Below are 27,764 nucleotides of genomic sequence, written 5' to 3' on the forward strand. Positions count from 1 at the left end.
CTGTGGTACTGACAACCACAAATTTTAAGCATTTTCGTTCTCTGATGAGACGAGTAATTTGAAACTTTGAGGATACCATATCTACCCATGCTGCTGCAATTGATATCTCCTCGGATTCTCTTAACTCCAGTACTAGCGATACTGCTGAGTAGCTTTGTCTGACGACGTCTTTCCCATTTCTTGCTCGCCACTTCCTCCTATAATGGTACCTCTTCGCCCCCGTGTGCTTTCTTGCACCTCATTTATTCCCGTTCCGATTTATACTGAACTACAACGACCTTTTACACTAAAATAATAGATAAGGACTACATTCCATCCAGTCACTTGTGCCCCTGTAGTATGAGCTATTTACTTGCTCGTGGAGCAGGGGGTTACAAATAACATACACACCTGTTATTTTAGTGGACACCTTGTATAGGGCGCCTGAACAAGTGAAAAGTTTCCATTATTTCAACAAGCACTTTATAAATAGTAACTTACAGGTCCTGGCTTTCGAAAATATTACTTCTTTTACGATTTCCTTGATGATGATTTATTGAAGCGTCTATTTTAGCCGGAGTCAAGCGGAGCACTACGCTATATGAAGTTGTGAACTCGGGGCCCACTTGTTGGGCATTGGCCCAGTAAATTATCTTATGGATATTCCCAACTTCTTATTGGGGAAGGGCAATTACCCAAATGTCATTGAAATCTTGTTTAATCCTAAACTATAATCCGAAGATAAATTCTATTTGGTTGAAAAATAAAATATTTTAATAATATTAAACGTAAACATAAATTACAGGGCAACAATTCATTCTTCAATTTATACACTCTTAAAAAAACGTCTGCGCCTCACATGTACATCGCTCTTTACATTTCATGAAATGGGTCTAATTTATATATATTTATACACATTATATAAACGTTATTTCATTGTTATTCACGTTTAAATAACCTTTTAAACACGCCAAGAAAGGATCCACGAATTGGACCTAGAAAGAAAACAATAAATTACGACAAAATGGGGGAGCGCTTCAGAATTAAGATTGTTTTGAGAGATCAATTATTCAGCGTGGTTAAAAAGATTGGCGATGTATCGTTTCGATTAGTCCTGTTGGCCGAAAGCGTTATAATTCGTTTAATGGGCACCCGACCATTTCATAGTGGGATTCCTCCTAAATAAACTACCAAGTTCGCGTCGAACTTTTAAACTCTTTCCTTCGACATACCCTGACAAGATTACATCCCCCCAGAATGGTTTCGGTATATGACGAGAATGGTTTGTAACAACTACTGCAAATTGCCAAATTTTCCGTCAAAGTCCAACAGCGTCCATCTCAGTAGCGGCGGTCGAGGGTCATTACCTTTCACCGGGTCGCCGATCACCTTCCAAATTAGCCTGGACTCTCTGTGTGGCGTCGAGTCTACCTTGCAGTCTCCGATCGTTAATGGCATCGTCCTCGGCTCTTTGTCTTTGATGGCCGTACGGTATCCGCAATACGAGTACCTGAGGTGGTTTTTGAAGAAAACAATGAATGACGTAAATACGTCAGAAAATCGGGACTCGGGTCGTAATCGGCACCAACCTGCGGCCATCGCTGTTGGCGATCTGGATTTTGTTCAAATGCCACTCGTCTTTGCCGCTGTAGATCCAGCCTTTATATTTGTTGTACCGCACGGTAACTGCGGTAAGGTTTTGAAAAATAGGGTGCGCGATGACAACCCCTTGAATCGGTTGATTGTCGTCAATTTCTTCCGATTCCCTGTATTAAAAACCGAATCCAAGGTTACCGAAAAGTTCGCTTAACAGAATATCCCTGTACACTTACATTGAAAGTAAGAAGGTTTCGTTATCACCAATCTGGGCGTAAAAGCTTACTTCAAGTTTACCCCACGTCTTCCCTTGACCTTTCGTATTAGTTATGGAGATTTTGAATTGATTAGCTAAAATTGAAAACGGTCCAGTTTATATCCGTAACGACTGCAACAACTTAGCTTCAAATATTTACCACAAAAGGGTTCCTTTTCCCTGGTAATGAGATAAAGCTTGCCCCTGGCGATAAATTTATCCGAGTAATAACCCATGTGCCCGCAAGTTCTACCACCGAGTACGAGGGCGCCTTTGGGAGGACAAACGAAACAATGTCCTCTTAAGAACTTATCGAAGTTGTCGCAAGGAAAGGCCGGAAACGAACAAGAAGGTTCGATGGAATCCGTGTAAAATTTGTAGGCGCGACGATGGTTGCAAAGACTTTGCCAATCGCGATCTAGAACGAGATAGCGGACATTGTTATCGTTTTAGTTAAAATTAAGCTATTTAAATAAACAAGATACGAACAGAAAATATCAGTGAGGGCTCCCATGAAGACGCTATTGCAACCCATTTGCGATTTCCCGCCGTTTGGGTAAAAGTCAACGTGTCCCATGGATTCGAAGGCGCCGAGACCACCTCGCAAGAAACTATCCCCGCTAGAATGTACTATGTCGACGAAATGGGCGTCGGATGGGTCCAGCTTGGCTTTAAAGTCGTAACCTTCAAACAAGGGCGAGGCCGGATCCAACCCTGAGAAAAAGGTTTCGTTTACATTCCTTCATTACTGATGTTAATTTTTGTTCCTACCAGAAATGCGTCCCAGGTTTTTGGTTTCCATGCCAGCGTAACCGGCAACGTGGGCTCCCAAGGAGAAACCGATGATGTGAATGTCGGGGTTCTCAACACGACTAGCGACGTTCAGTAGCTCAATCAACCGAGCTACTTGGCGCCCCACCAATTGGACGTTAGCCGCCGCTTGCACGTAATTCGGAAGAGCGGCGCCTTTTTCCCAGTCCACAACGATGACGTTGGTGTCCACCTAAAGATAATTGTACAAGAGTCAACAACTTCCATTTGTCTCATCTTATTAGTGACAATAAAAGGATCGAAAAGGATGTCGATTAGGAAAACGCTAAATTTTATCGCAAATTTATCCTCTAAACAAAAACGAAATCGCGGTACAGCGTGGATATCCTTCAACGGAAAAATAATAGGTTATGAATCTCGTTTTTGTAAGAGATAAGGGCACGGTTCTGGCCAACTGAGCCTGTTACGAGAGAAATCGCAACACCACGGGAGCGTGGAGGATCTGTTGTGGCAATAGAGAGAGACACGACCTCGAAAACGGGAGAGGGAAGGGAGGGCCAGGAACTTGGCGGGGTCGACGCGTGGGAGGGAAAACGCGGAAACATAAACACAAACGTCTTAGTAAATAAAATAAAAAATTTGGTCTCGAGATCTTGCAAATGGGATATTAGAGGTGTAAAAAGAACCGCGTGTTTTTTTAATAAGTAACGGGTCAATGGCGAATATTTCGATGGAATGTCTAGCCTGCATTCGCAAAGGGTTAGAGGTCACGGGTCGATGATATCAACTTTCAATTTGAATATACAAAACCCTAATTACGTTGGGAAGAGAAAAGCAACTTACAACTTGGAGTAGTTTTTCGGTCATTTGCTGGACCCAGGGCCGATTACCGCTTCCGCCAAAGCCGTGAATAATGATTTTGACGGTACGGTTGGCGTTAAAATGGGAGCGATGTAGAGACGTGCCGTTGTCGTCGTAGCGGATGGGCTCTCCCTGTTCTCGCAGTTCGCGGGTGAAGAGCCAAAAGCGGGTGCCGACGGCTTCCGGCGGTTGGGGCAGAGTGTCCAAGTAGTCGAAGGGACCCTCGTCTCGGAAACAGCCGACGGAACGATAACAAACGATCTCTTCGTCGCGACGATGGACGTGCGATTTGTGCGCTTTGCGTTTCTTCATCTCTTGCCACGAGGCCAAGGAATTGGCGATGGCCGACCAGACCTCGAAGTCGCTAGGTTCCCCGTCATCCCTGTTGTCGATAGAAGCCGGATAGTAACTATGACCAGCGTCCGTCCCGGCAAAGTGCGGTGTGTACGACAGGGAAGGAACTTTGGCCGGACCATGGTATCCGTATGCCAAGTTATTTCCGGTGAACACTAAAAGAATACGTGAAATATTGTTAATGTATTCCGAGTTCCGTAAGCGACTTCGTGAGGGAAAAAGTTCAATAAGTTACGTAAGACTGGCTATAATCGAAAAATGAATAACAATTACGACGTATACACTTTGGTGCCGTGCTGCGAACGCGTCTTGAGAAATGGACGTGGCTTAAGCTACGTCATTGTAAGACGTTGCGCGTATTTTGAAAATCACTGGCTGGCCACCGTCGCGATCGAAAATCTCGACTGTAAACCACACCCGTTTCTACGAGACCAACGCCATCATAGCCCTCTTTAGGCATTCCAAATGTATACATATATATAGTTTTCTGATGAAGTAAAGTACACTCCAAAGTTTCAATTTGAAGACAGAATCAAGTGGCAAATGACTAAACTCTCGATTAGTTTCGAAGCCTAGTCATTTCTTATCTCCGAGAGTCCGGGTCTTAAGGACCCTGCACCGACTAAGAAGAGACTCGTCCCCAAATTACCTCTTTCCCTTCCATTTTTATCACCTTCATTTTCTCTTGAGCGTATTTGTCTATAAGACGGAGCGATAACTTTTAATTTTTATCGAAGTAAGAGTTGGGAAGCCCCTTCTTCTACACCTGCCCGCGTTTTATTCTCGTTTAATCAGGAAGACGTTATTTCGCTTAAGGAGACGGCTCGCGAAAAATGGGTCGACGTCCGCATAAATAAAGCAGCTCGCGAAACGGGCCCGAAACGTGCCAATTTAGACGGTTAAACGTCTCGGCGTAAATCGGTGGCCACCAACGCGTTCTCCTCGCTATATGGAAAAAACGCAAAAGATCTTTGCCAGTTTTCGGAAAGAAAAAAAAAACAACGGTAAAGAAGAGTCATGAATGTAGGACGCGGCAAGGATTACCGAGAATTTAATCTTAAAATATCCGTATATTTAAAAAAATTACGCAACAGCGACGAGTCACGGAAAAATTCCCGAAGTCCCAAATATGTTTACGGGATTTAGATGACCCGAAAGTGGCTAACCGGGGTTGGGCTGACGGCGAGTACTTGAGAAGGGGAGAAAAGCGCCCAATGTTTACGCGCTAAAATTACATTCCATATCGCGTGAGATCCTAATTAGCTTAATTAGAAAATTCAAGGACTCTTACGCGAGCCTATCACGAGCGGAAAGATTACGCTAAAGGAACACGTCATATAAAGTTCGTACGATGTTCAAAGAAAGTAATTGGGTCAAGATCGTTTCCAAACAAGAATCACCCTTTTTCTTCCAAGACTTCAATGCCAATGTCGTCCATCCCCCAACAACTTACCGGCCGTATCAGCAAACGATCTTTGGCGCGTTCTACATAATTCATCGTGAAGAAAAGCCGCTGAAAACCGAATTTGAAACCATCCTTGGATAATTATTTCTCTCGTGACTTTTATTCAAATGAAATTCCCTTATAATACTAGCAAACAGAATTGGAAACCATCTTTCAATAGTTTTTGATTTTTAATCAAATTAAATTAAGAATGATTAAGAACAATAATAAGATTCATCAACATATAACTCAGATAAAGTTTCTAAGTACAAATATTACGCGCGAGATAATGGTTAAGCGATTTCGAGTTGAATCTGAAGATAACGAGGGTAAAACGATATGGAAGCTCCTAAACTGATACTTGGGGGTCTTGCTATTAAAAAGCGTAAAATAAAGTCGACTCTTTAAGCGGGGAATGCCGCGAGTTCCGTACATAAAAATTATAGAAAATTACCCTCTCCTCGATGGGCGTCTTCGATATTTGGGTCAAATTGATAATTACATTCTAGACTTATAAATGGCCGCTGGTTCCCACGAATCAACCCTTAATGGATTATTTTTAAACAATGCGACGCGAGTATAGAGTAGTACCAACGACCACGTAACACGACGTCACCCCCAAAATGGCATACTCAAAGATGGTACTATTGGATTTTTTCCGAACCAAAGTGGCTAAAGGCTTACAATTAAATGATTATTAACAGAAGTGTATAATATACATATATCTTAAGAGTGAGGTATCCATCTAGACCATTAACTTGAAACGTATGCCTCGAGCCTGCAAAGGTGCGTGTTTCAATGGAATGTCTTTTCCCCTGCCAAATCACGAATGTGTACATTGCATCACGTCTCAAAATTTAAAATTTAGAAAAAGATATCTTCTGTAAACGGCATATTTTTCCAATTTAATAGTTTTTTATAGTTAATATATGATATATTGCGCGTTTATTCTCCCGAAATGATTATGAAAGCTTGCGAAGGTATGTTTCAAGAAAATAACATAAGCTGTTTGGGGCAATGTAATTATTATTGTTTTGAAGCTCCTTCCCCTATGAAAATGACTTAATTTCAAGTCCAAATTTGGATCCAACTGAAATAGAGACACACCCAGTTTAAATCCGTTTATGCTTGGATCAAATAAGAATAACGTTGGATCAAATATAACACATTATCATTGTAATTTTCTAATATGGATCTGCCTAAATTTTGATATAATTTTATAATAAAATTATACCACGCGAGATGTCCCGTAGATTTAAATGATAACGTCCAGTTTACTTACTATTTTACTAACTAACTAATAGCTATGAATTCAAAAAGTCAGGTGTCGGACATTGACCAAAATCTAGTACACTCGAAATTAAAAACACCTTAGGATTCCAAATGTTGGATAACTCAATAAAAATAAATATTATCCCATTAATAAAAATTTGCTAAAACATTTCTTTCTTATAATAATATCAGAAGGGGTGATCTACCAAACACGGATACCCTTTGAGCAAAATCTGTGTGTTTGGATCGGAAACCCCTTTGTCGTGTTTACACTACACTTTAACATTTAAACACTAAGCTAAGAAAATATTAGTGATCCGTTCTAAATTAATTAATTGTCCATCAATAAAAACGCGTTTGCTACTTTACAATAATAAATCCGGGTGATGGTGTCTAACACGTTTCCCGAGAGTGTACCTTTTAACAGCCCAAAACGAGGCGTATCGCGTCCTAATGTCGTAAAGACAACAAAAACTAGTTTTTCGTCGTATCGAAAGTAGGTATCATTCTTAAACGCAAAGGTGAAAGACTCGAATCAGTTAAAAGTTCCTGTCAAGCGAGATAGCCGCGTTTACCTCCGTTAAAAAGTTCACCAACCTGTGGATCGCAAGGTCGCTGCTGCGAACAGAGTCTGGAAGAAGACGGTAGCGAGACCCCTCATGCTTTTCAGAAGTGCGCGATAAAAAACGGCACACGAGACGCGTGTTTTATTTTTTCGTTAACGACTTCCGATAAAAATAAATCTTATTCGTAAGCGGACGAGACAGTACCAGAAATCCCGCAGCGATTATGCATGTCTCTTTCCCTGGTGTTAACAAAAACCGGCACTCGTTACGTCGGCGAACAATATCTTTAGGCTCATTATTGTAATCCCGCTAGAGAAAAAATGAAAAAATAACGCGCGAATTGACGCGGGATAGATCACTGAATGTAATTTTTTTTCTCGATATTTGGGAGCGTAATGATTTCGAGGAAGACGTCCCCGAGTTGCTCCAGATCGCGCTCTTTCGCGTATGCCCCGCGGTGCCTCGCCGAAAAGAACAGGTACCACCGCCGACGATAGATAGTCAACAAGGCGCTTTTAATAGCGGACCGAGATGGTTGCGGTGGATGAAGCGCTCAATCGAAACAGTGCTTTTTGTTATTAGGTTTTCTTTAAACGCGAGATCTCGAGTATTTTAAAGAAGCCGCCGTCGCTCGCGCGTCTTGAAGGACGGTTCTCCGGTGCTCCTTCCAAGTCGCTGGTGCCGATGGTAGCGCGGGGGTTGGGGGGGGGGGTCGCGGAAAAGCCTTGTTCTTCGCTTGGGCGTTTCGTCCGGTTCCCTTTTCTTCGAGAAACTCTCGTGACCTGTATAAAAATTCAGACGGGAGACCATTAAAGAGTGGACCGCCCTTTTTTTTTCAACGCGGTACTTCTATAAACGTCTTCTTTTAGCCCCCGCGCTATCGTCAAAGATATTTCTATTTCTAAGCGGCCCCTTTAGTGGGCTACCTCCGTGAGAGAAATAACGTGGTTGAAAAAAAGGGTTAAAAAGAAACGCGAGTCAAAATTAAAATAAGAAAAACAGGCCACTTTGTACTCGTTCGCATTTCTTTCTAGGCGTTAAGCCGTTTGAAATACCATTTTTTTAAACGGAAATGAAAATGGGTTTATTATGGTTATTAATGAGATGAGTGTCTCTACGCTATCTATTGTGTATTCGGGGAGATCAGTTGATTTCACCCTTTGTTATTTTGTTCCAGAGGAAAAGTTACGCTGATCTTTAGTTTTGCTACGCCACAATAAACTAAACTTTGGTAATCGCGTGTACATTACAATTCTCTGAGTGATTTATCAACGATGAAAGACCGATTATAACGATCGCAGATTTTAGGAATTTTCAAGTTACCTCAAGGTTTTTTTATCGGTTCACAGAATCGTTTGAAAAATTTCAGGTGTAGCCCCCTCCCATAAAAGTCAAACTATTCCATGGCCCTTTAAACCTCGAGTTTAAGCAAAATCGAAGATAAGCACCTAGCGTGATCTCCTTGTTAGTGTCTCCAAAAAATTATTTCGTTCTAGAAACTGCATTCAAGTAACGCAATCTATTCAAAAATTCCGATCAGTTTCAATTTAGAGCATTCAACTTCGAAGCAGATAGCAAGCCCAATGGCGACCAGCTACAACTATTGTCAAATATTTCTAACTAGAATCCCTTTCCTCGTAAAAAGAAATGGGTTTCAAAACGTTAAATTCGACTATATTCTACCAGAACTTAGCAGTCTAAAATAGTGGGCAATTCTGGCCGTTCTAAAATCGGATTTGGGCAGTGCTATTTATCGTGAATTTATCGCAAAAAAGTATGAAAATTTTAAAATAGCTGATTACCTCATCGGAGATGTCGACGGGTCGTTCCGGTACATATAGACAAACGCAGACAATTTTGCTGAACTAACAAGGAGACTACCCGAGGTGGTTATCTCTGATTTGGTTCAAACTCGGGTGGTATGTAGACCTTCATGTAACTTGAAAATCCCTAAAAGGGTGGACAAGAATGGGCTTCGTTTTGCCATGGCAACCAAAAATGTTTTTCGCAACTTAAAAACTGATTTTCTCTATGAAAATTAACATGGGAAAATCGAATTCAACAACATTTTTCAAAAAATTAAAAAAGGTTCATCAATTAGATACATAATTCAGATCATGGCTAAATCTGGTACATTTGGACCAATATACGTCAACTTTGGTAAATATACATATATTGGCTAAATACGAGTAATCAGTTTTTAAGTTGTGAAAAACATTTTTGGTTGCCATGGCAAAACGAAAGCATATTCTTGTCCACCCTTTTAGGGATTTTCAAGTTACATGAAGGTCTACTTACCACCCGAGTTTGAACCAAATCGGAGATAACCACTTCGGGTAGTCTCATTGTAAGTTACTTATTTACAGCCCTTTTCTATCTCATAATTTTGTTAAAATATTCGTCATTGAAATTATGTTTTGGGAGTTTAGTTTAGTTTGGGCAGTTCTAAAAAATCCTTATTTTAGCCCCGAAAGAAGTATTCATTTAGGACGTAACAGTAAATGAAGGGAGCGATTTTTTTTCTTCCAAAACGTATTTTGAAAAGTGAACGTGGAAAGTCGGGAAGTCGAAAATTAGCGGGAGATAGGAAGATGAATACTTTTCTCGTAAGGCATATATTATAAACTTCTGATTCTACTCTAATATTTAAAAAAATAACTTTGCGTAGAAAGTTTAAAATTCGCGGTTGTTTTTCGGCCACAATAATTAAAAGAAAAAGGAAGAATAATAAAACTACGAACCGTTTAATTGGGCACACAACTCGGTAACTTTTTGTTTCGGTGAAAAGCAACTTTCGTTAACAAAAAGCAAGACTCGGTCCACTTGATGAAACAAATTTCGAGTCTCTCTCTTTCTCCAGTTGAAGATTTAATTTAAATGCCTCGCCTGGCAAATTGGTCGATCTTTTATATATTATTTAATAGTAAGTGGTCGACTTTCAGCCAAGGACGACTGCAACAATAAAATCCTTCTTCGGCCCCTCGAGCAGCGTGCAACACCAACGCGTTCTTCCTCCACCGCGAATTTTAAATCACCCTTTCTTCACAACACCTTTGACGTTAAGATGTTTTTTCGAGGGGAAGATTCTTATCGAGGTTTGTCCTTTCCGCATCTCGCCGTAACCTCCGTCCCCCCAACCAAGTTTCTTATCAAGAAATGTTTCTCTGATGATAAACAACGCACGCTCGAGTAGCATTGAGCGATGACTTTTGCCACACGTTTTATTCGAGAAAAATAAAAGAAACTTTTTTCGCTCCTCTCATTTTGTTGGAAAGCAAAAACGTGGAGCGCGACCGCGAAATTCTTCGGTTATGATTTCTACCATTATGGGAACAAAAACGAAATAGAAAATTCATTTACGAAATGATTTTTTTGGCGTGCGTGCGTACCAGAGTGGCCCATTTTGTTTTGGTTACATGGTCGAATTTTTTTGAGTACTTCAAAGGAGATTCAGATAATTCTAACGATTTGTCGTACACGGAGTTTTATGGTATTCCAAGTTAAAAATGAAGTAGACGACACCACCTTCTACCACGAAAAGTTTAAGTCGCTGTTATCTTTTTTATGTTTAATTTTAGTGAAAACAGGAACTTATATGTTTACACAATTGGAGTGTCTAAGGATTCAGGAAGACTATCATGCTGGTGTGATTATCATAAAAATGGGTGTGGTTTGTAGGCTAGATTTTCGATCGAGACGACCGCCAGTCAATGATTTTGAAAATACGCCCGGCGTCTTACATTGACGTAGCTAAAAGCCACGCCCGTTTCTCGTGACGCATTCGCAGCACGGGGCCAATGGATACTTAGACATTCCAAGTGTATACATATATAGTTTTCCCGGTGAAACCTATTAATCTCTTAATCACATACTAGGTTAATTTGGTTTAAAATAACCAAGCAGCAGGGAAATGCGAAAATTAAGGTTTGGGTTCGTGTGATAGGTAAAAAAAGGACTTTGTAAAAGTAGTATTTAAAGTCCCTGCTAATTGGTTTTGCGCTTGTTGTAGCCTACTTCCAACCCTTTGAAGCTCATTTCACTCATCATGGGAAAAAAACAGGCATACTTCTCAACTCACCCGTACAACTCCTTAAAATTTTTGCTTAACCTTTTGAAACACCCTGTATAGGAAGGTTTATTATCGACCAACAATAAAATTCGAAAAAAAGATCGGTTCGTGATATTTCACTATTCAAAAATGCCGCCATGACTGGTAGGCCATTGGCCAATTTCAAACGCCGACAGTACACGTTTCACGTTACATTCCCCCCCCCCCCCAAAAAAAAATAGGCTTAGATTATAATTTTTTGAAAGAAAACAACAATGCATAATCAACCTTACAGGTGTCAATGAATATTTATTTTTTCCTAAATCGCTGATGACAATGATTGAATAAAACTTGGGTAACGAAATATACAAAAATGTAAAAAGGAAACCGACATTCGTTTCACTTCTCTGGAAATAATATCCTGCTTGTGAAAACAACAAAGGGGAAAGAAAATTAAATGTACTTGGTACGGGTAAGCGCTCTGGCAGCGTGAGATGGGTCTGTCATTTTACTCCAGTCAGTTTGACCGACTACGAAACCAATGGCCCTCATTCTATCCTGATTGGCGCGTTCTTCAATATCTGCCCATCGTACCTTTACAATAAAAATGTGAAAAAATTTTAGAACGAGTCATTTTAATTTCTTCTATAAAACGTACCCTTTTCTGTCCTGGTTTGGATTCCCTCATTTCGTAGTCATCAGGTAGTTGCAGATAGTCTTCCATTGTAGTAGCACCCTTAGTACGTTTAGTTACTCTCAAACCATCAAGTTGGTCTATATTTATATTATGTTAATATAACTACTGTTAACTTTAATTATAAAAAAAAATACCAAGTTTGGCTTCAGTAGCTTCAAATTTTTCCCATCTACTTTTGGCGATTCCCTATTTGTTCAAAAATTATCTTAGTTTATATTTGTGATATTATCATAATTGGAGCAACTTTCAACTATGGTGTACCCTCGCTTATGCACCTAAAGGGCCATAAGGTACTTGGGATGGGAGTACTTCCAAGGTGGATTATACTTATGTTAAAATATTGACGTACAAAATTTAATAATTCCTCCTCTTCTTCTTTCCTTTTCTCTTGCATTTTATTATTACACTTCAATTCTTTAGGATCAGGTAATATGGTCAGATCTTCCATTTCAACCTCGCATTGGATATAATAAGCGTTATTAGTTAACTTCATTAATTGACAAAAATTTTTAACTAATCTCACTTCAGTAATTTCTTCATCTTGAAGGATAGTTCTTGTATCCAGCGTCGAATAAAATGTGGGTGTGGATTCCCACGATTTGGAAATCTACATAAACATTGGCATTCAAATATCGCACTTAACCTATAATTGGCGTAAACACACCTGGATTAGTTCCTCTAAGTTACGATTATGAGTATTTCTTTTGAAACAAGCATTGGCATCCAGACTGTGCAATTCAACTATATAGACCTAAATTGAGAAGTATTTAACCACCAAAATTTAATACTAGCAACAGTTAGGATTTGTTTTTAAATTTAAAGGTGAGAAACTACTACAAGTATCAATTTACAGCAATTCGTACTTTGAAATTCTTCTGGGTGGCGTAGTTGGCAAATTCCTCAAAGTCTTTGACTTTAATATTTGGAGCATCAACAATGATGAAAGGGAAAAATTTATCATCAATGGTTTTTTTGAATGACTTGAATAAACTTTGTTGATAAGATGGTTCCATTTCCTTCTCGTATTCGTACATCATCTCTCTGGATTTAACACGTTTGCCCGTTTCCGGATCAATGACCATCTTATCACTCTCAACCATGAAGTAATCGTCTAGACAAAGCATTCTTGGTGCAGAACCGCCACTTTCTATTTCTTTATCCTTCAAAATACAAAAAATATTATTCGTAAATGTTTTTGGTGATAAATTGCCATGCTAAATACCTTTATAAGTTTAGCCAAATAACTTTTCCCAGAGCCTGGAATGCCCCTCAATATTATGACCAATTGTTTTGGTCTATGGAAACGACCAGGAGACGTCAATAGATCTTTAACAGCCACAATGTCAATTTTAGGATGATATAGAGGATGTTTTTTGGGATCAGTTCGAGATGGCGACTCTTTGGAACTTCGGTTGCGGCTGTTAGTGTGGATTTAACAGAATTTATTTGTTTATTAACCAAAATTTTCTTTAGTAACGTACCTAGTAGGGCTATCTCTGTAACTCGTGCTACTAGGCGGTGATCTGCGACGTCGCTCCGAAAAATAGTCATCCCTACTGCGATTGTTGTAATCGCGATCGCGATCACGATCCCGGTCCCGTTCTCGGTCTCTATCTCGATCACGGTCTCGTCCTCGACTAGAGTCTCTAGCTCGATCATGGTCTAAGTGGTGGTGATTCTTTAGATTACATGTAAAAAATATTAATACAGTTCAAGTAAATTTAATTACCTTTATCCCGGTTTCTCTCTCTACTACGACTTCTTTCCCTACTACGGCTTCGACTTCGACTTCGACTTCTGTCTTCACGCCTATCACGACTACTATAATCTGATTTATGATCTGAGAAAATATACGCTTAATTTCTGTCCTTTTTTAATCAGTGATGTATCCCAAAATACGATACACCACCAACTGTATACTGCACAGTTTCAAAGATTCATACCCCTAATTCGGTAGTCACGACTCCTCTGGTGGTCATTATCAAAATTACCATCAGTATTTTTATTCTTATCAAATGTATGAGGCTCGAAGGTAGGTGGTAATCTAGTTTCCATTGATTCCACAATGCCTACCCGAGAAGTATACAAATTACACACTATTCTATTTCTTGTACATAATTAAGAAAACAAGAGACTAACCATAGCCTCTGGTTGTTAAACTGGCATAAATGCCTTGAGATACTTGTGGAGCTTTTGTGGTACTATGCCCATAGTCAAAGGACTCAATGTCTTTTTGACAAAATAAGGGCCCTGGCACTTCAATTTCTACAAAATATGTAGTCATTGTGATATTTGTACAAAATACTCGACAGGTAATATATAAATACCATCAAAATTACGATCCACAGACAATCCCACAGTAGAAAATCGGTCTAAGAAATCTTCGCCAAGGACAATTTTAGCCGCTCGGTGACCATAGTCAATAATGGTCATTTTGTCAAGTAGGGAGAAATCCAAATAAGGGCTACCTATAGGGAAACCAGGTGACTCATGATAGGATGTATCTGGGTAACCAAAATCTCTCATGATAGGACCGCCCATTTTCCTGTTGAATTCACCATGATCTTCTCTGAATCCAAAACCCTACATTCGCGAGAGTTTCATAAAAATTAACTGGTACCAAAAATATTATATCCCTATTATGAGAGAAGTATTCATCTTGAGCATAAAAATTAAACTTGTAGCTCCACAGTCTCTCTGTAGTTTTCAATTATGGTGATTTTCCACCCACACTCGGATGTGTACACTAACAGCAAGGTTTAACATGTAGTGCCAGTATTACTCCACCTAACAATTTGAAATTTTGTTCCCTAGGACTTATTTACAATTATAAGTCATATTTTTCCAATGAAAGTTTAAAAAATAATTATAACGATACATTTCACCCTGCATAAAAGGTGGATTCCAAAATTCTTAACATGGGTGGAACAAAATTTTAACCCACTGATGTTTGGAATCATTATTTTTATTCCGAAATGTATTTTAAAAGCAAAGGTACACATTTTTCAAGCAAAAAAACATAATCAATATAGTAAGATGAATACTTCTTAAGATATATTTTGAATCTAAAAAATTTCAAAGTTAATAATACTTACACCTCGACCTCTTCCTCTACCACTCCCTCGACTGCTTGGGTCAAAATGTGGTCCAGGTCTCTCAAAACTTCTGATTGGTTCTAAATCTTCCCTCTGAGTGTTACTTAATATGCGTGACTCATTATGGTTTCCATAACCTCCAGGTTTTTCACTGAAATTTGGAAAGGCTGGTTTAACCAATTGTGCAGGAGGTTTAGCATCATTCTGAGGTGTTCTAGTGTTGCTGTCAAACTTCTTTGTGTCGCAGTTTTCGACTCTAGGCTTCTTTGAGTCATTTTCAATAGATTCGTTTTGAACTGCAACATTATCTCTCTTTGGGGGAGGCCCTTTAGAAAAGTTGATGGTTGGGTCAAAGTTATCTTCTGCAAACATATCGGAAGTTGGCTGTAAATTATCATTTTTGACCTTTGTAACTGCAGGTCCTACAGAGCTTTGGTTGTTGAATGGACCAGTTTTGCTAGAATTATTTTCTTTTATTGGTGAAGCGTTTGTTTGAAGGTTAACTTTGTCTTGGGATGAGTTTGGATTGGGTTTTGTTTCAAAACTCACTTCAGAAGGTTTATTTCCACTTGGGGTTTCAGGTAATTTAGACAATGCTTGAGGCCTTACTGTTGGGTCCACTTTTTGATTGTTCATTGCGGGATTTATATTTTGAGTTTGTGGAGTGCCTATATTAGAAGTTGTGTTTGAGGCAGCATTATTCGGAGCATTACCAGACAAAGACTCCTGCTTATGGGTTTGTAAGTCCTTGATAGGCGGATTTCCTAACAAAGACTGTTGTCCAGGAGGCTGGCCTATAAATGAGCTTTGGCTAGGAAGTTTCCCCGATAAAGATTCTTGGTTCGGGTGTTCTCCTAACAGAGATTCCTGATTCTGAGGTTGTCCTAACAGAGATCCTTGATTTGAAGGTTTCATTAATAGAGGTTCCTGCTTCAAGGGTTTACCCAACGATTCTTGGTTAGTGCCTTTTCCAAGTAATGGTCCTTGGTTTAAGGGCTTACCTAATGATTCTTGGTTCAAAGGCTTGCCCCCTTTCGGTTCACTACTGTTTTTACCTCCAGTTGCCCAGAAATCATTTTTGTTAGTCCCAGGTTTATTAGGAATTGGGGCCTTCACTGCTACTTCATTAGTTCCTTTTGGACCACCCAGAAATGAATCTCTTCCTTTAAGACCACTATTGAAAGAATCTTGGTTTCTTTGTCCATCCCGAAAAGTCTCTCTGCCCTTTGATTCATCCATAAAACGGGATTGTCCCTTTGGACCATCCATAAATCGATTTGATCCTTCTGGTCTTTTTGGTTCTCCAATGAAGTTATCTCTACCTTTTGGGTCATCCAACAAAGGTTCTCTTCCTCTTGCATCACCCATAAAAGTATCCCTTCCTTTTTGGCTTTCCATATATTGGTCTCTTCCTTTGGGTCCTTCCATGAATGAGTCCCTTCCCTTGGTTCCTTCAATGTACGAATCACGACCCTTCGGACCCTCTGAAAACAAATTTCGTCCTTTAGGACCTTCCATAAATGGGTCTCTTCCTCGGGGGCCATCCATGAATGCATCACGTCCTCGAGGTCCTTCCATATATGGATCTCTTCCTCTTGGACCATCTAAAAATGAATCTCTTCCTTTTACGCCACCCATAAAGGAGTCTCTTCCTTTTGAACCCTCTATAAAGGGATCTCTACCCCTAGAAGTGTCCAAAAACGAATCTCTTCTTCCTCTTGGACCATCCACAAAAGGGTTTCTGTCTTTTGGATTGTCTATAAATGGATCTCTTCCCCTTGGTCCATCCATAAATGGGTCTCTGCCTCTGGAACTTTCCATAAAAGGTTGACTACCACGTGGCCCCTCCATAAACGAATCTCTACCTCTTGGACCATCGATAAAGGGTTCTCTACCTCTTGGTAAATCCATAAATTTATCTCTACCCCTTGGGCCATCTATGAATGAGTCTCTTCCAATTGGATCTTCTATAAAAGGTTCTCTTCCTCTTGGAACATCTAAAAATGAGTCTCTTCCTTTAACGCCCCCCTGAAATGAATCTCTGTTTTTTGGACCATCCATAAAAGGATCTCTTGCTTTACGATCATCAAAAAAAGAGTCTTGCCTTCCAGAGGGACCAGGTTTATCACCAAAGAAATCTCTTCTTGGTGGATCACACATAAAATCATCATGGTCATCCATAAATTTTCCACGCATAAAATCTGAATTTCCTTTTGTATCATCTAAGAATGGGTCTCTACCTTTGGGATCATTCATTAGCAAATCCCTTCCCTTGCGTTCACCCATGAATGGAGCTCTCCCTTTAGGTTCATCGATGAAGGAGCTATTTCCTGATTTTCCAGCCATGAAATTATCTTGTCCTTGTTTGGGTCCACTCATAAAATGATCTCCTCTTTGCTGAGCGTCACCCATAAAATTATCTCGTCCTGGTTGTGGTCCTCCCGTGAAATTATCTCGTCCTGGTTGTGGTCCTCCCGTGAAATTATCTCGTCCTGGTTGTGGTCCTCCCGTGAAATTATCTCGGCTTGGTAGCTGGCTGCCCATGATATTATCCCGACCTGGTAGCTGGCTGCCCATGTTATTATCTCGTCCTTGTTGAGGTCCTCCCATGTAATTATCTCTTCCTGGTTGCTGGCCACCCATAAAATTATCTCTTGTCAGTTGCTGACCATCCATAAAATTATCTCTTCCTGATTGATGGCTACCAATAAAACTTTGCTGTCCACGCCCCATAAAGTTATCTCTTCCTGGTTGCTGTCCACCCAAAAAATTATCTCTTCCTGGTTTCTGTCCACCCATAAAATTATCTCGACCTTGTGGACCACCACCCATAAAATTATCTCTCCCTCTTGATTTATCCATGAAGTGGTCTTTTGTTTTGTCTCCAACTGTAAAAGAATCTCTTCCAGTCTGATTACCCATTCCTTGTGGTTGATTAAAAGAACCGCCTCCTATTGGCATTTGGTTTCCTATACATCAAATATTATTTTTCTGAAGATGACCAAGACCAATAATGAAAATAAAAGACAATAAAAGAAAAGCTCACCTCCCATCTCTTTTTGCATTCTTGGATTATTTTGGTTTGGGAATTTTGTATTGAGAATTCCAGCTGCTAGGGGTTTATTAAGGTAAATACCAGAAAATATGTTTAAATCATGTTTTCAAACCAGGTTGTACTTACTTGATCCATGCTCTGTCATCCAAAAATCATTGGGGCCCTTAGCATCAGCACTTTTGTTGATATTATCACCACTTCCAAACTTATTAGGACCAAAATCAGCATTTTTACCAGCTTGATTCTGATTGGGTAGCCATTTCTCATTATCCATATTTCTTGAATCATTCTTTCAAAGAACATAGTCTCTTGTATCAATATAAAGTCCCAATGTTTCCAAAAACTGTTAAAAGGAATTATCATATTTACCTGTTGCCAATTGAGTCCATTATCATTTGGCCATTGATTTTTTTGAGAATCAAATTTATTTTCTAAATTAGATAGTAAATGTTAGAAATTTGTTCTTTATGAGTAACAATAAAGTTCATGAGGCTTAAAGTGACTTGCCATTGAATTGGAAATTAGATCTTCCGCCAGCAGGATTGTTATAAAGTTCGGGTCCTTTACGGATCTGATTCCCAAGAAGGTCATTTTTCGGCCCAGTTCCGGTGGTGGTACCAATTGGAACCTAAGAAAGACACAGAAAAAAAAAGAATCTTCAATACTTTTATCAGTAGCTCAACTCTAATGAGTTTGAATATTTGGATGTGCATAGTCAATTTTGTGAGTCCGGTTTCATTATGATATCCGAACACGTTTATTATTTTAGGAATGATTGACCAGCTATTCTATATGACAAAATACCAAGAACATTTATGAGAAATATAAACTGATATAAAATGCGATAGAATCCGTGTTTCTTATGAAAACAAATTTTTTCGAATAAAAAAAAATAATGGGGCCTTCATCTTCTGTTTTCTTAGCTCAATGATTGAAGTGAAATAAAAATTCACACCAAAGTATAAAAATTTATTGAGACCAATCTCACAACGCCTAAGACAAATTGTGTCAAATTCAGCTTTTTGAAATGTTATAAAAATACATTTTTTTTAAACAAACATCAAATTCTTGTTTTAATAAATTTCCATATGAAAATGATATTAATTATTGTTTTATTTATGTTAAATTACATTGTAAAGTGTCATTGTTAAATAAACTTTTGAACGATTGTGCAGCATTCCTTGAATACTTTTATTAATTATTACAATAATTAAGTTCACAAATGCAATACTAATAAAATTTGCTTTCTTAAAGAACATACATCACAGTTTAAGGTGTAACAGAAATAAAATAAATAACTTACACACAATTGTAAACATTAATTTTAAAATAAAATTTATATACACACTGAAGTGAAAGATGTACTCATGGATAATTTCATTCTCTCCAACTCCCCTGGGTTCATTGCTGAGGGATTCTCTTAGGACTATAACGCATTTTCAACAGCCAACTTTACAAGATCGCATAAAAAAAGGACCACCATTCCCTCGGATAAAAGTGTCCTAGCTTGGTGGACTATATCCAGTAGCCAAAAAAATTCAGATTGTAGGTTAACAACTTGCAAGTAGAAAATCGAGCTTCGTTCATATGTTGGAGTTCTGGAGGTGTCTTTATACTACCATCAACATAGTACTAGTTTTAAGATTAGCAAGACATCCTTAATGTAGTATCACAAAGGAGATACTACAAAGGAACCTTTGAGAATATAATTTTTTTATCACAAATGACTACGCGTGACTTAATGTTGTTTCTGATATTCAAAGAATTCCTATTTTACTAATAAAAATAATCAGCATGACTAATATTTCATTCCCGAGGAACCAGCATAGGCCTAAATCAAGGAGTGGCTTGTAATTAAAGTAGGACAGAAGTACAAAAGTTAAACGAAAAAATGCATTCTATACGATTTTTAAACACACCGAATATATTTAAAATATCAGAAATGAAATGTTACACGTCGCATTTTTAATTGAACTCGGCTCCATAATTCTTACATGAATTAAAAATGAAATTATAGGGAGACTTATATTTCATAAATTGTTACAATGGTGTGGTGTAAATAATCATGTTACACATTCAAACACGTACCTACAATCACAAACTGCGATTGTTCCCTCCCACGTAAAACTCAGATACGCGTGCAATTTTTTTACACAATTTGGTCTAATAACACTAATAACCATTAATGTTAACAAATGATTATGGGTTATTTCATTATGAATTATTAAAAAGTATTTGTGAAGATAAAGTGTAAGCCGTAACGTCACCCTAATAAGAACGTATTATCAAAACAGCCATCTTTGGTTGGCCAGGCTAGTACTTTCAGGAGAAGGATGTTTACAAAATTAAACAGTTGTTCAAAATGGAGGGAGTTGGATGGACAACTCACCTGAGGGAAATCGAGGAGTCCTGTCGCGCCTAGGGCTTTTCTACTTTCAAATTCCTTGAACTTATCCACCGTGGATGTTTGATTCGGAATCTCCAGCAAGATGTCACCCCCCTTTGATACACCACCTGATAATACATCAGGCTACCCGGTTGGGAAGATTAAATTTGAGAGGATAAACAAATAAATATAATTTAATTGTCGAAACAGAAGTAATATGAAAAAATGTAGATTTTTGTAATTAATCAGGGGCGTAGGAACCGGGGAGGGGGGGTTGACGTTACATAAGTTAACAGTTCCAAAAATAATGTTTTTATTTATACTTTGCGAGAATATTTAGGCATCATGTACTAATTTACCCTCGGTACAAAAAACATGAAAATGTACTTCATTCTAACTTAATTTAGTTAAATCATCACCTTAAATTGACCCACAAAAATTTCACCGGAAATGCAAATAAAATCTGGCGAGTTTCCAACTTTTCAAATATGTTTCAGATGCCTTGGTTTGAGTTGCCTACCCCCCCCCCCCCCCTTCAAATGTGAGTCGCCCGTATTTAATTATAAATATTAGGTGAAAAGGCAGCTTGGGCTATGGTTTTAACTGACACTTGAAAATGATAGTGTTGAATGGAAAAATGTTATGTAACGTAAATAAAACAAACCTTTTGAGCATCAGTCCTGGGAATAGCCGAGATATTTGCAGCAACGTTCTTGGCTTCAACCTTGGCTGACGTAGAAGAGGCATCTGGGTTGGGAAGAAGCCCTCCAGAAGCTGTGGCAGCGCCATGCAAAATGTTTGGAGGGTTATTTGAAATACAATTGTAATTATTTGAATACGCATTGTTTGGAGAATTAAAAGTATCTGATTGATTCGCTGGTCCTATGATCAAATTAACAACTTATAAATTAACAATAAATCAGACGCAAAAAACTTAAAATTACTTCTGAAAAGCAAACCGGTTTTTACATGATGTTGGTTTAGTTAATAAGGTCAATAGAGGTAAATATGACCAATATATTTTTGCAAGTGGTGTTCACCTTAACTTGTACCCGATTAGAATACAAATTCAAAAAAATAACACGCACAAAATGAGTTTTTTGGAGGGAGGTGGTACATTTAAAACCAGGAGAATGAAGTTCAAAATATGGAAAGAGTGCAAACTTGAATAATTATAAGTTTGATTTTTTTGAAATGTTCTAAAGGAAGCTAAGGTAACCTTAGTAGAAAAGGATATAATATTTCTACCAAGGGACATGAAAAGCTAAAGTGTGTAAATGCATAAAAGTTCCAACTAAGCCCTATAGACACAGTCAGTCCCTTAATTAAAATTTTGCTCACTAAAATATATTTTTGGAGAAAAAAAAAAACTGCTAACCCCTCACAAAGATCCATTCCCAACTGCATTCAATTCCAACAAATGAAATTGACAAATGGGAATTCAAATCAACAGTCATGTTTATACCAAAAAGAAAATGGAACTATAAAGACATTAGGACGTCACTGAAAAACCAAGTGGGAAGTTGGTTCGAGTTACAATTGCATAAAAATCAAAATTCTGTACAAATTACATGCGACGACCTTTACTTCACATATCATGGCTCGCGAGTGAGTGAGTGAGTCAACCACAGATTTTCAAAATGATCTGTACAAAAATTTATATTAAATAGTTCATTAATTTCTAAGATTGGCTTCATGATAATAACAAAGTTTAGTTGATAAATTTCCCTGTAGACTTAACATTAAGGGTGATCTTTGACTTTTAATATCTTAAATAACGACTTGAACGCAGGCTTTTGTCATGAAGAAACAGAGGATGGTCAAATTGGTTATCATTAAATGGTTACATATTCTCCACTCTAATAACTAACCAACACAGATGTGGACTTGAAAAATCTACTTATTTTTGTAACAACAAAACTGAAACATCAAAAGCTAGGTGCTGTCACGGAATTATATAAGACATGTTTAAACAAATAATCAGCAAAAAAGGTCAAAACAGCATAAATCAACAATGAAAACAAGTATACATTGTCGAATCAGCAATCTTTCTAATTTGAATATCACTATACCACCTGTAAAATTGTAGCAGAGAAAACTTCACTATCATTATCAATATTTTAAAATAAGAAAGAGTACGCCACAGTTGGTCAAACGAAAATGTCAACAAATTAAGCTTTTCAATAAGTTAACCTCGTAGTGCGAAAGTATGCTAAAGAAAATACTTAATAAGTCATAGAAAAACCGTATTCATAACAGAAAAAGTTGAAAACCAAAAATAACCATGGATACTTGGAGGATAAAAACCTCTCGATTTATATTAAAATATTGCGTGATAAATTGGTCCACAAAAAGCTCACAAGAAACATTCAAACAGTCGCTGAAACTGACACCTAGAGCTAATTTCTAAATGCAGGACTGAATGGATATGAAATTTGAAATTGTGAAGAAATACAGGAAACTAAAGAACCTTAACTGTTCCCACCTACCCATCCCTCCAGAACATTTTGTTAAGTTTGTAAAAAATTGCTTTTGAAGAATGCTTATCACTCTGATTGCAATAGCAGCAAAAATAAGGCAATTTACAACCTAAAAATTAGGAATTAAAATTTTTGAAAATTACTGTAGGCCTACTCCATTAAGCTCGTTGTGTATGTTATCCAGAAGTTTGATTCTACAAAGCGAAACCATATTGAATATGAAATAGGAAATAGACAATAAAATGCCTTTGGAAAATATAAACCAACAAGTTGGGCAGCTTGTTAGAGCAAATTAATTTATATAATAGACGTAGCTGCTGAAAAAATTGCATAGCGAACAGTGACCACATCAAATTTCATACAAAAACTTCTATTTGGCCTCATATATTTAGTTGAAAATCAAGAATAATATCATAATAGTAGTAATGGCCATCAGTTTAGTGTTAACTTTAACAGGATAAATGTATTCTGTAGCAAGTAATACTTATAGGGTACCTAATAAGTTTCGTAATTGTAAAAAAGAAATAGAAAGACACTTAAGAACTATAATAAAAGACCTAAATTGCTATACGTAATAAGCTTAAACAAACAAACTAACATTAAAGAAAAAAAAAGACTTACCAATAATAGGAGAATGAGGAGGTAGTTCTGTTTTATTTTTCCTTGCATTCCTCATTGCTTCCCGACGTTGCAGTAGCTGATCCCTCCAATCCTTCCACTGCTTTTCATAACGGTCGTAAGCTTCGCGGTCAGGATGACATTTGTTTTGATCTTTCCACTATTAGCAAAACAAACAAAAAACCATAAAAACGTGTATAGAATTTTAGACTGATTATAAGCAGTGGTGTATTGGGAAAACTTAAAGAATTCACAAAATTCTGAAAGCAGGGTCACGAACCATCTGGGAGAACCGGGTACAGGGTCACGAACCATCTGGGAGAACCGGGTACAGGGTCACGAACCATCTGGGAGAACCAGGTACAGGGTCACGAACCATCTGGGAGAACCGGGTACAGGGTCACGAACCATCTGGGAGAACCGGGTACAGGGTCACGAACCATCTGGGAGACCCGGGTACCGGCTCAAGAACCGTCTGGGATAATAATAATCGTAGAAATTGGAGATAACTAGAGTAAAACTACCTTCAAGCAGTGTCAGGATAAAATTAAATTCCCCAACTTTTAACAAAATCTTAAAATTACCTGACCTTTACCCGACTTTTAAGGCCCATTTTTAAATTCTCTGGCGTGCGGCAGCCCTGATGGTTCGTAAGCCATCTGATAGAAACGGGTACCAGCTCGTAAACCCTCTGATAGAAACAGGTACAAGCTCGTAAACTGTCTGATAGAAACGGGTATCAGCTCTTAAACAGTCTGATAGAAGCAGGTACCAGCTCGTAAACTGTCTGATAGAAACGGGTACCAGCTCATAAATTATCTGATAGAAACGGGTACCAGCTCATAAATTATCTGATAGAAATGGGTACCAGCTCGAAAACCGTCTGATAGTAACGGGTACCAGTTTGTAAATCGTCTGATATTATTATTATTAGTAAAAGTTGGGTGGTTGGGTCCAACCTAGCACTTCGACCAGAGGTCCATTGTGCCGCCCCAGCCAATTAAACATGGAAAAGCCCAGTCTTAGAAACGAAGCGAAAGATTTGCTTCGCTGGGATGTTGGAAAGATCGCTCGTTTCCAGCCTATGCATACCAAGGTACTCAAACCTTTGAGCCGCATAAGAATCACAGACACAAAGGACATGAGAGGAAGTTTCTCCTCTGCAAGGCATGCCCTGCTCAAAGGACTCTCACTGATTCCAATCAGATGCAGATGCCCGTAACCACCCTTATACTACTCTTAGAGAACGAAAGCAATTCAGTTGCTCTATTCATAGAAGGCCCAGGAATAAACTCCTTGGCCTGCCTCTGACCCTTCGTCTCAAGCCAAAGCCTGACCTGCCTCTCAGTCATAGCGCCATGCACATGGCTGAGAACCAGGCCATTGGGTATTGGAATAGCAGGTTCAGCACCTAAGAACCTAGCCTCCGCACCCTCCTTGGCCAGAGTGTCGGCCATCTCATTGCCATGATGCCCATTTTGACCAGGCTCACATCTGATAGAAACGGGTACCAGTTCATAAACTGTCTGATAGAAACTGGTACCAGTTCGTAAACTGTCTGATAGAAACGGGTACCAGTTCGTAAACTGTCTGAAAGAAACGGGTACCAGTTCGTAAACTGTCTGATAGAAATGGGTACCAGTTCGTAAACTGTCTGATAGAAATGGGTACCAGTTCGTAAACTGTCTGATAGAAATGGGTACCAGTTCGTAAGCTGTCTGATAGAAATGGGTACCAGTTCGTAAACTGTCTGATAGAAATGGGTACCAGTTCGTAAACTGTCTGATAGAAATGGGTACCAGTTCGTAAACTGTCTGATAGAAATGGGTACCAGTTCGTAAACTGTCTGATAGAAATGGGTACCAGTTTGTAAACTGTCTGATAGAAATGGGTACCAGTTCGTAAACTGTCTGATAGAAATGGGTACCAGTTCGTAAACTGTCTGATAGAAATGGGTACCAGTTCGTTAACTGTCTGATAGAAATGGGTACCAGTTCGTTAACTGTCTGATATAAATGAGTACCAGTTCGTTAACTGTCTGATAGAAACGGGTACCAGCTCGTAAACCGTCTGATAGAAACAGGTACCAGATCATAACCATCTGATAGAAACTGGTACCGGCTCGTTAACCATCTGATAGAAACGTGTACCAGCTCATTAACCGTTTGATTGAAACTGGTACAATCACGCGAACTAGCTGATAGAAATTGGTATCATCCCGCGAACTGGCCGATAGAAACTGGTACTGTCACGCGAACCGTCTGAGAAAACGACATGATATATACCTGGGTAAATTGATTTTCCCATTCTTGAAAATGCTTCTCAAAGTCCTGTTCCTCCTTCAGTTCCTCTGCAGCATGACGCTCAATTTCAATCTCAGTCTCACCGAATGGTTGGGACAACTTGGGCTCAGGTTTACCAGGTACTTTTTCCAGTTTCTTTATACCTTTTTTATCGCTCTCCACATTTTCAATTTCTTTTGTGGAGGAATTTTTTTGTGTGTCATACATTTTTGGCCCTTTAGACCACTCAGATTTCGACAAGGTATCTTGTTTCTGATTGCCAGCAATGACTCTTTTGTCTGAAAAAATATTTAAGAAAATGATTAAAAAAATATTTTTGAGTGACAAACTTTTTTTAAATTTTATACCTGGTAAATTAGATTTATTTTGATTTGAAGGTATTGTTTGTGAGGGTGTATTCACAGATTGATTCCCACTCCAAAGGCTAGCAAACTTGGCCCCTTCTTTATAAGCCTGTTGCTGTTGAATCAATTGTTGCTGCATTATACTTTGTTGTTGTTGAAGAATGGCTTGTTGCTGCAAAGGCATATTTCCTTGGGGAATTTGTTGGGCTATGACCTCTGCCCCCATTATTTGCTGTGGGGGAACTTGCCAAGGTTGGATTTGATTCTGCCCTTGTATGCCCACTTTCTGATTGGCTATATTTGCCTCAGCAACTGCAACTCCGCGTTGCATTCCTCCGTCTCTATTCCACTGTTGTTGCATCATTTGTTGCGGTTGAGTTGCCATTTGCTGTTTTTGAAGCTGTTGTTGAAGTTGTTGCTGAATTTGTTGTTGTTGAAGATATTGCTGTTGAAGCTGTTGCTGCTGGAGTTGTTGTTGTTGGAGTTGTTGCTGCTGGAGTTGTTGTTGTTGGAGTTGTTGCTGATGAAGGTGTTGTTGATGTATCTGTTGTTGATGAAGTTGTTGTTGATATTGCAACTGTTGCGCTTGTTGCATCTGTGTGAACTGGATGTTCTGGCCTACAATTGGTGGTACTCCTTGCACTTGTCCAAAATTATTAGCAGTACCTGGCACACCCTGCCAATTAACAACCGGGTTAACAACAGCATTTAAATTTTGTTCGGTGGCAATATTCTGTCTCAATGCCATTTCTGGGTTCAGTCCCACTGGTACTCCAGCAGAGGCGTTTGGCCATTGTTGCCAAGGCCCAGGTTGATACATTTCTTCTTCTATACGCGTCAAACTTTTGTAATAAAGTTTTATTATAAACAGAAGTTAAAGAAACCCTGCTTATAATCCAATATAATATAGATGTTTTCTAACTTTAGTAGAAGATGTATTTATGTACATTTTGCGTAGATATAATTATGCCTGACTCCTGAGAGCATAATTAAACGGAACCTTGGAGGCTTGGAAGTTGGATTAATCCAAGATTGATTAAACAACAGTGCTTCCACTCTGTGAAATTTGAAATTCCCTTTTTCTATATCAGGTAACCAAAAATATTCCCTTTTTGATGTAGAAATTCCCTCAAAATTTCCCTATTGATTTCTAACATAATATGAGTTAAATATAATATTTTCGCCTAATATTTAAGTCAAGGAATATTTTCATTATTAAAGACCACGTGGCTTGAAAAGGGGCTCGCCAAAATAATTTTAAATTTCTTTTAAAAAAAGGAAAAAAAATGAGTCATGAAGTATCGTATCTCTTTGAGTTATTTTTAATGTTATACAAAACCATGACTTTTTAAACTATAAATGTTAAAGATAACACTTTGTAAGTAACTGTTGACATTCGAATTCCGAAAAACGAAAATGAAACCGAAAAGAGCACGATACGATTTCAATAGATAACCCAAAATTATATTACTCACCTTTAGTTTTCTTTCGTTTAGAAATTTTTTTTAGAGCTACAGACATGATCCATTATTGTTTTAAAACAATATAACGCAAAAATATCTGGTATCTTGAAAACCGCAAGACAAAAACCCATAGAAATATAAATTAGACTAGAAGCACTGCCCTTTCCGCCAATCCC

General features: G+C 38.5%; 2 protein-coding genes across 6 annotated transcripts; both read right to left on the reverse strand.

The window, feature by feature from the left end:
* Positions 1-736: 736 nt before the first annotated feature.
* On the reverse strand, positions 737-10,228 carry LOC149925474 (pancreatic triacylglycerol lipase-like). Of its 2 annotated transcripts, XM_090161308.1 has the most exons (9): positions 9,841-10,228; positions 7,131-7,881; positions 3,446-3,972; positions 2,603-2,834; positions 2,321-2,545; positions 1,992-2,249; positions 1,812-1,926; positions 1,569-1,745; positions 737-1,489 (listed from the first exon to the last, which is right to left on the reverse strand). In XM_090161308.1, the coding sequence occupies exons 2-9, from the start codon at positions 7,192-7,194 to the stop codon at positions 1,273-1,275; spliced, it is 1,815 nt and encodes a 604-aa protein (XP_090017434.1). In that variant the 5' UTR covers positions 7,195-7,881; positions 9,841-10,228; the 3' UTR covers positions 737-1,272. The 2 variants fall into 2 exon arrangements, with proteins under 2 accessions (XP_090017434.1, XP_090017435.1); XM_090161309.1 differs by lacking the exon at positions 7,131-7,881 and having other exon boundaries at positions 9,841-9,964.
* A 1,213-nt stretch (positions 10,229-11,441) lies between these two features.
* On the reverse strand, positions 11,442-27,106 carry LOC149925475 (uncharacterized). 4 transcript variants are annotated; one of them, XM_090161306.1, is made up of 23 exons: positions 26,129-27,106; positions 25,764-26,059; positions 23,482-23,638; positions 21,045-21,154; positions 20,384-20,524; positions 18,502-18,622; positions 18,364-18,425; positions 18,121-18,283; positions 17,986-18,048; positions 14,940-17,908; positions 14,172-14,427; positions 13,984-14,109; positions 13,788-13,913; positions 13,574-13,684; positions 13,326-13,506; positions 13,067-13,265; positions 12,708-13,004; positions 12,509-12,595; positions 12,368-12,451; positions 12,194-12,298; positions 11,979-12,030; positions 11,806-11,921; positions 11,442-11,741 (listed from the first exon to the last, which is right to left on the reverse strand). In XM_090161306.1, exons 1-23 carry the CDS (start codon positions 26,943-26,945, stop codon positions 11,601-11,603), a joined length of 6,780 nt encoding a protein of 2,259 aa, XP_090017432.1. In that variant the 5' UTR covers positions 26,946-27,106; the 3' UTR covers positions 11,442-11,600. The 4 variants fall into 4 exon arrangements, with proteins under 4 accessions (XP_090017432.1, XP_090017430.1, XP_090017431.1 ...); XM_090161304.1 differs by having other exon boundaries at positions 17,986-18,051; XM_090161305.1 differs by having other exon boundaries at positions 13,067-13,262; positions 17,986-18,051; positions 26,129-27,105.
* Positions 27,107-27,764: the final 658 nt, after the last annotated feature.

This window comes from Leiobunum rupestre, chromosome 10, assembly GCF_980474605.1.
Source record: "Leiobunum rupestre chromosome 10, qqLeiRupe1.1.hap1, whole genome shotgun sequence".
Taxonomy (NCBI): Eukaryota; Metazoa; Arthropoda; class Arachnida; order Opiliones; family Sclerosomatidae; genus Leiobunum; species Leiobunum rupestre.

Bases quoted from the DNA above. Each gene is read 5' to 3' on its own strand.
- LOC149925475 (XM_090161304.1), bottom strand. From the start codon at position 26,945: ATGTATCAACCTGGGCCTTGGCAACAATGGCCAAACGCCTCTGCTGGA. The intron at 18,623-20,383 runs GTGAGTTGTCCA...TGTCTTTCTTAG, and splicing joins GACTCCTCGATTTCCCTCAG to GTTCCAATTGGTACCACCAC. The intron at 14,110-14,171 runs GTATTTATATAT...CATATTTTGTAG, and splicing joins TGTGGATCGTAATTTTGATG to AAATTGAAGTGCCAGGGCCC.
- LOC149925474 (XM_090161308.1), bottom strand. From the start codon at position 7,194: ATGAGGGGTCTCGCTACCGTCTTCTTCCAGACTCTGTTCGCAGCAGCG. The intron at 2,835-3,445 runs GTAAGTTGCTTT...AATTATCTTTAG, and splicing joins CCGAAAAACTACTCCAAGTT to GTGGACACCAACGTCATCGT. The intron at 1,927-1,991 runs GTAAATATTTGA...TTTCAATTTTAG, and splicing joins GGAAAAGGAACCCTTTTGTG to CTAATCAATTCAAAATCTCC.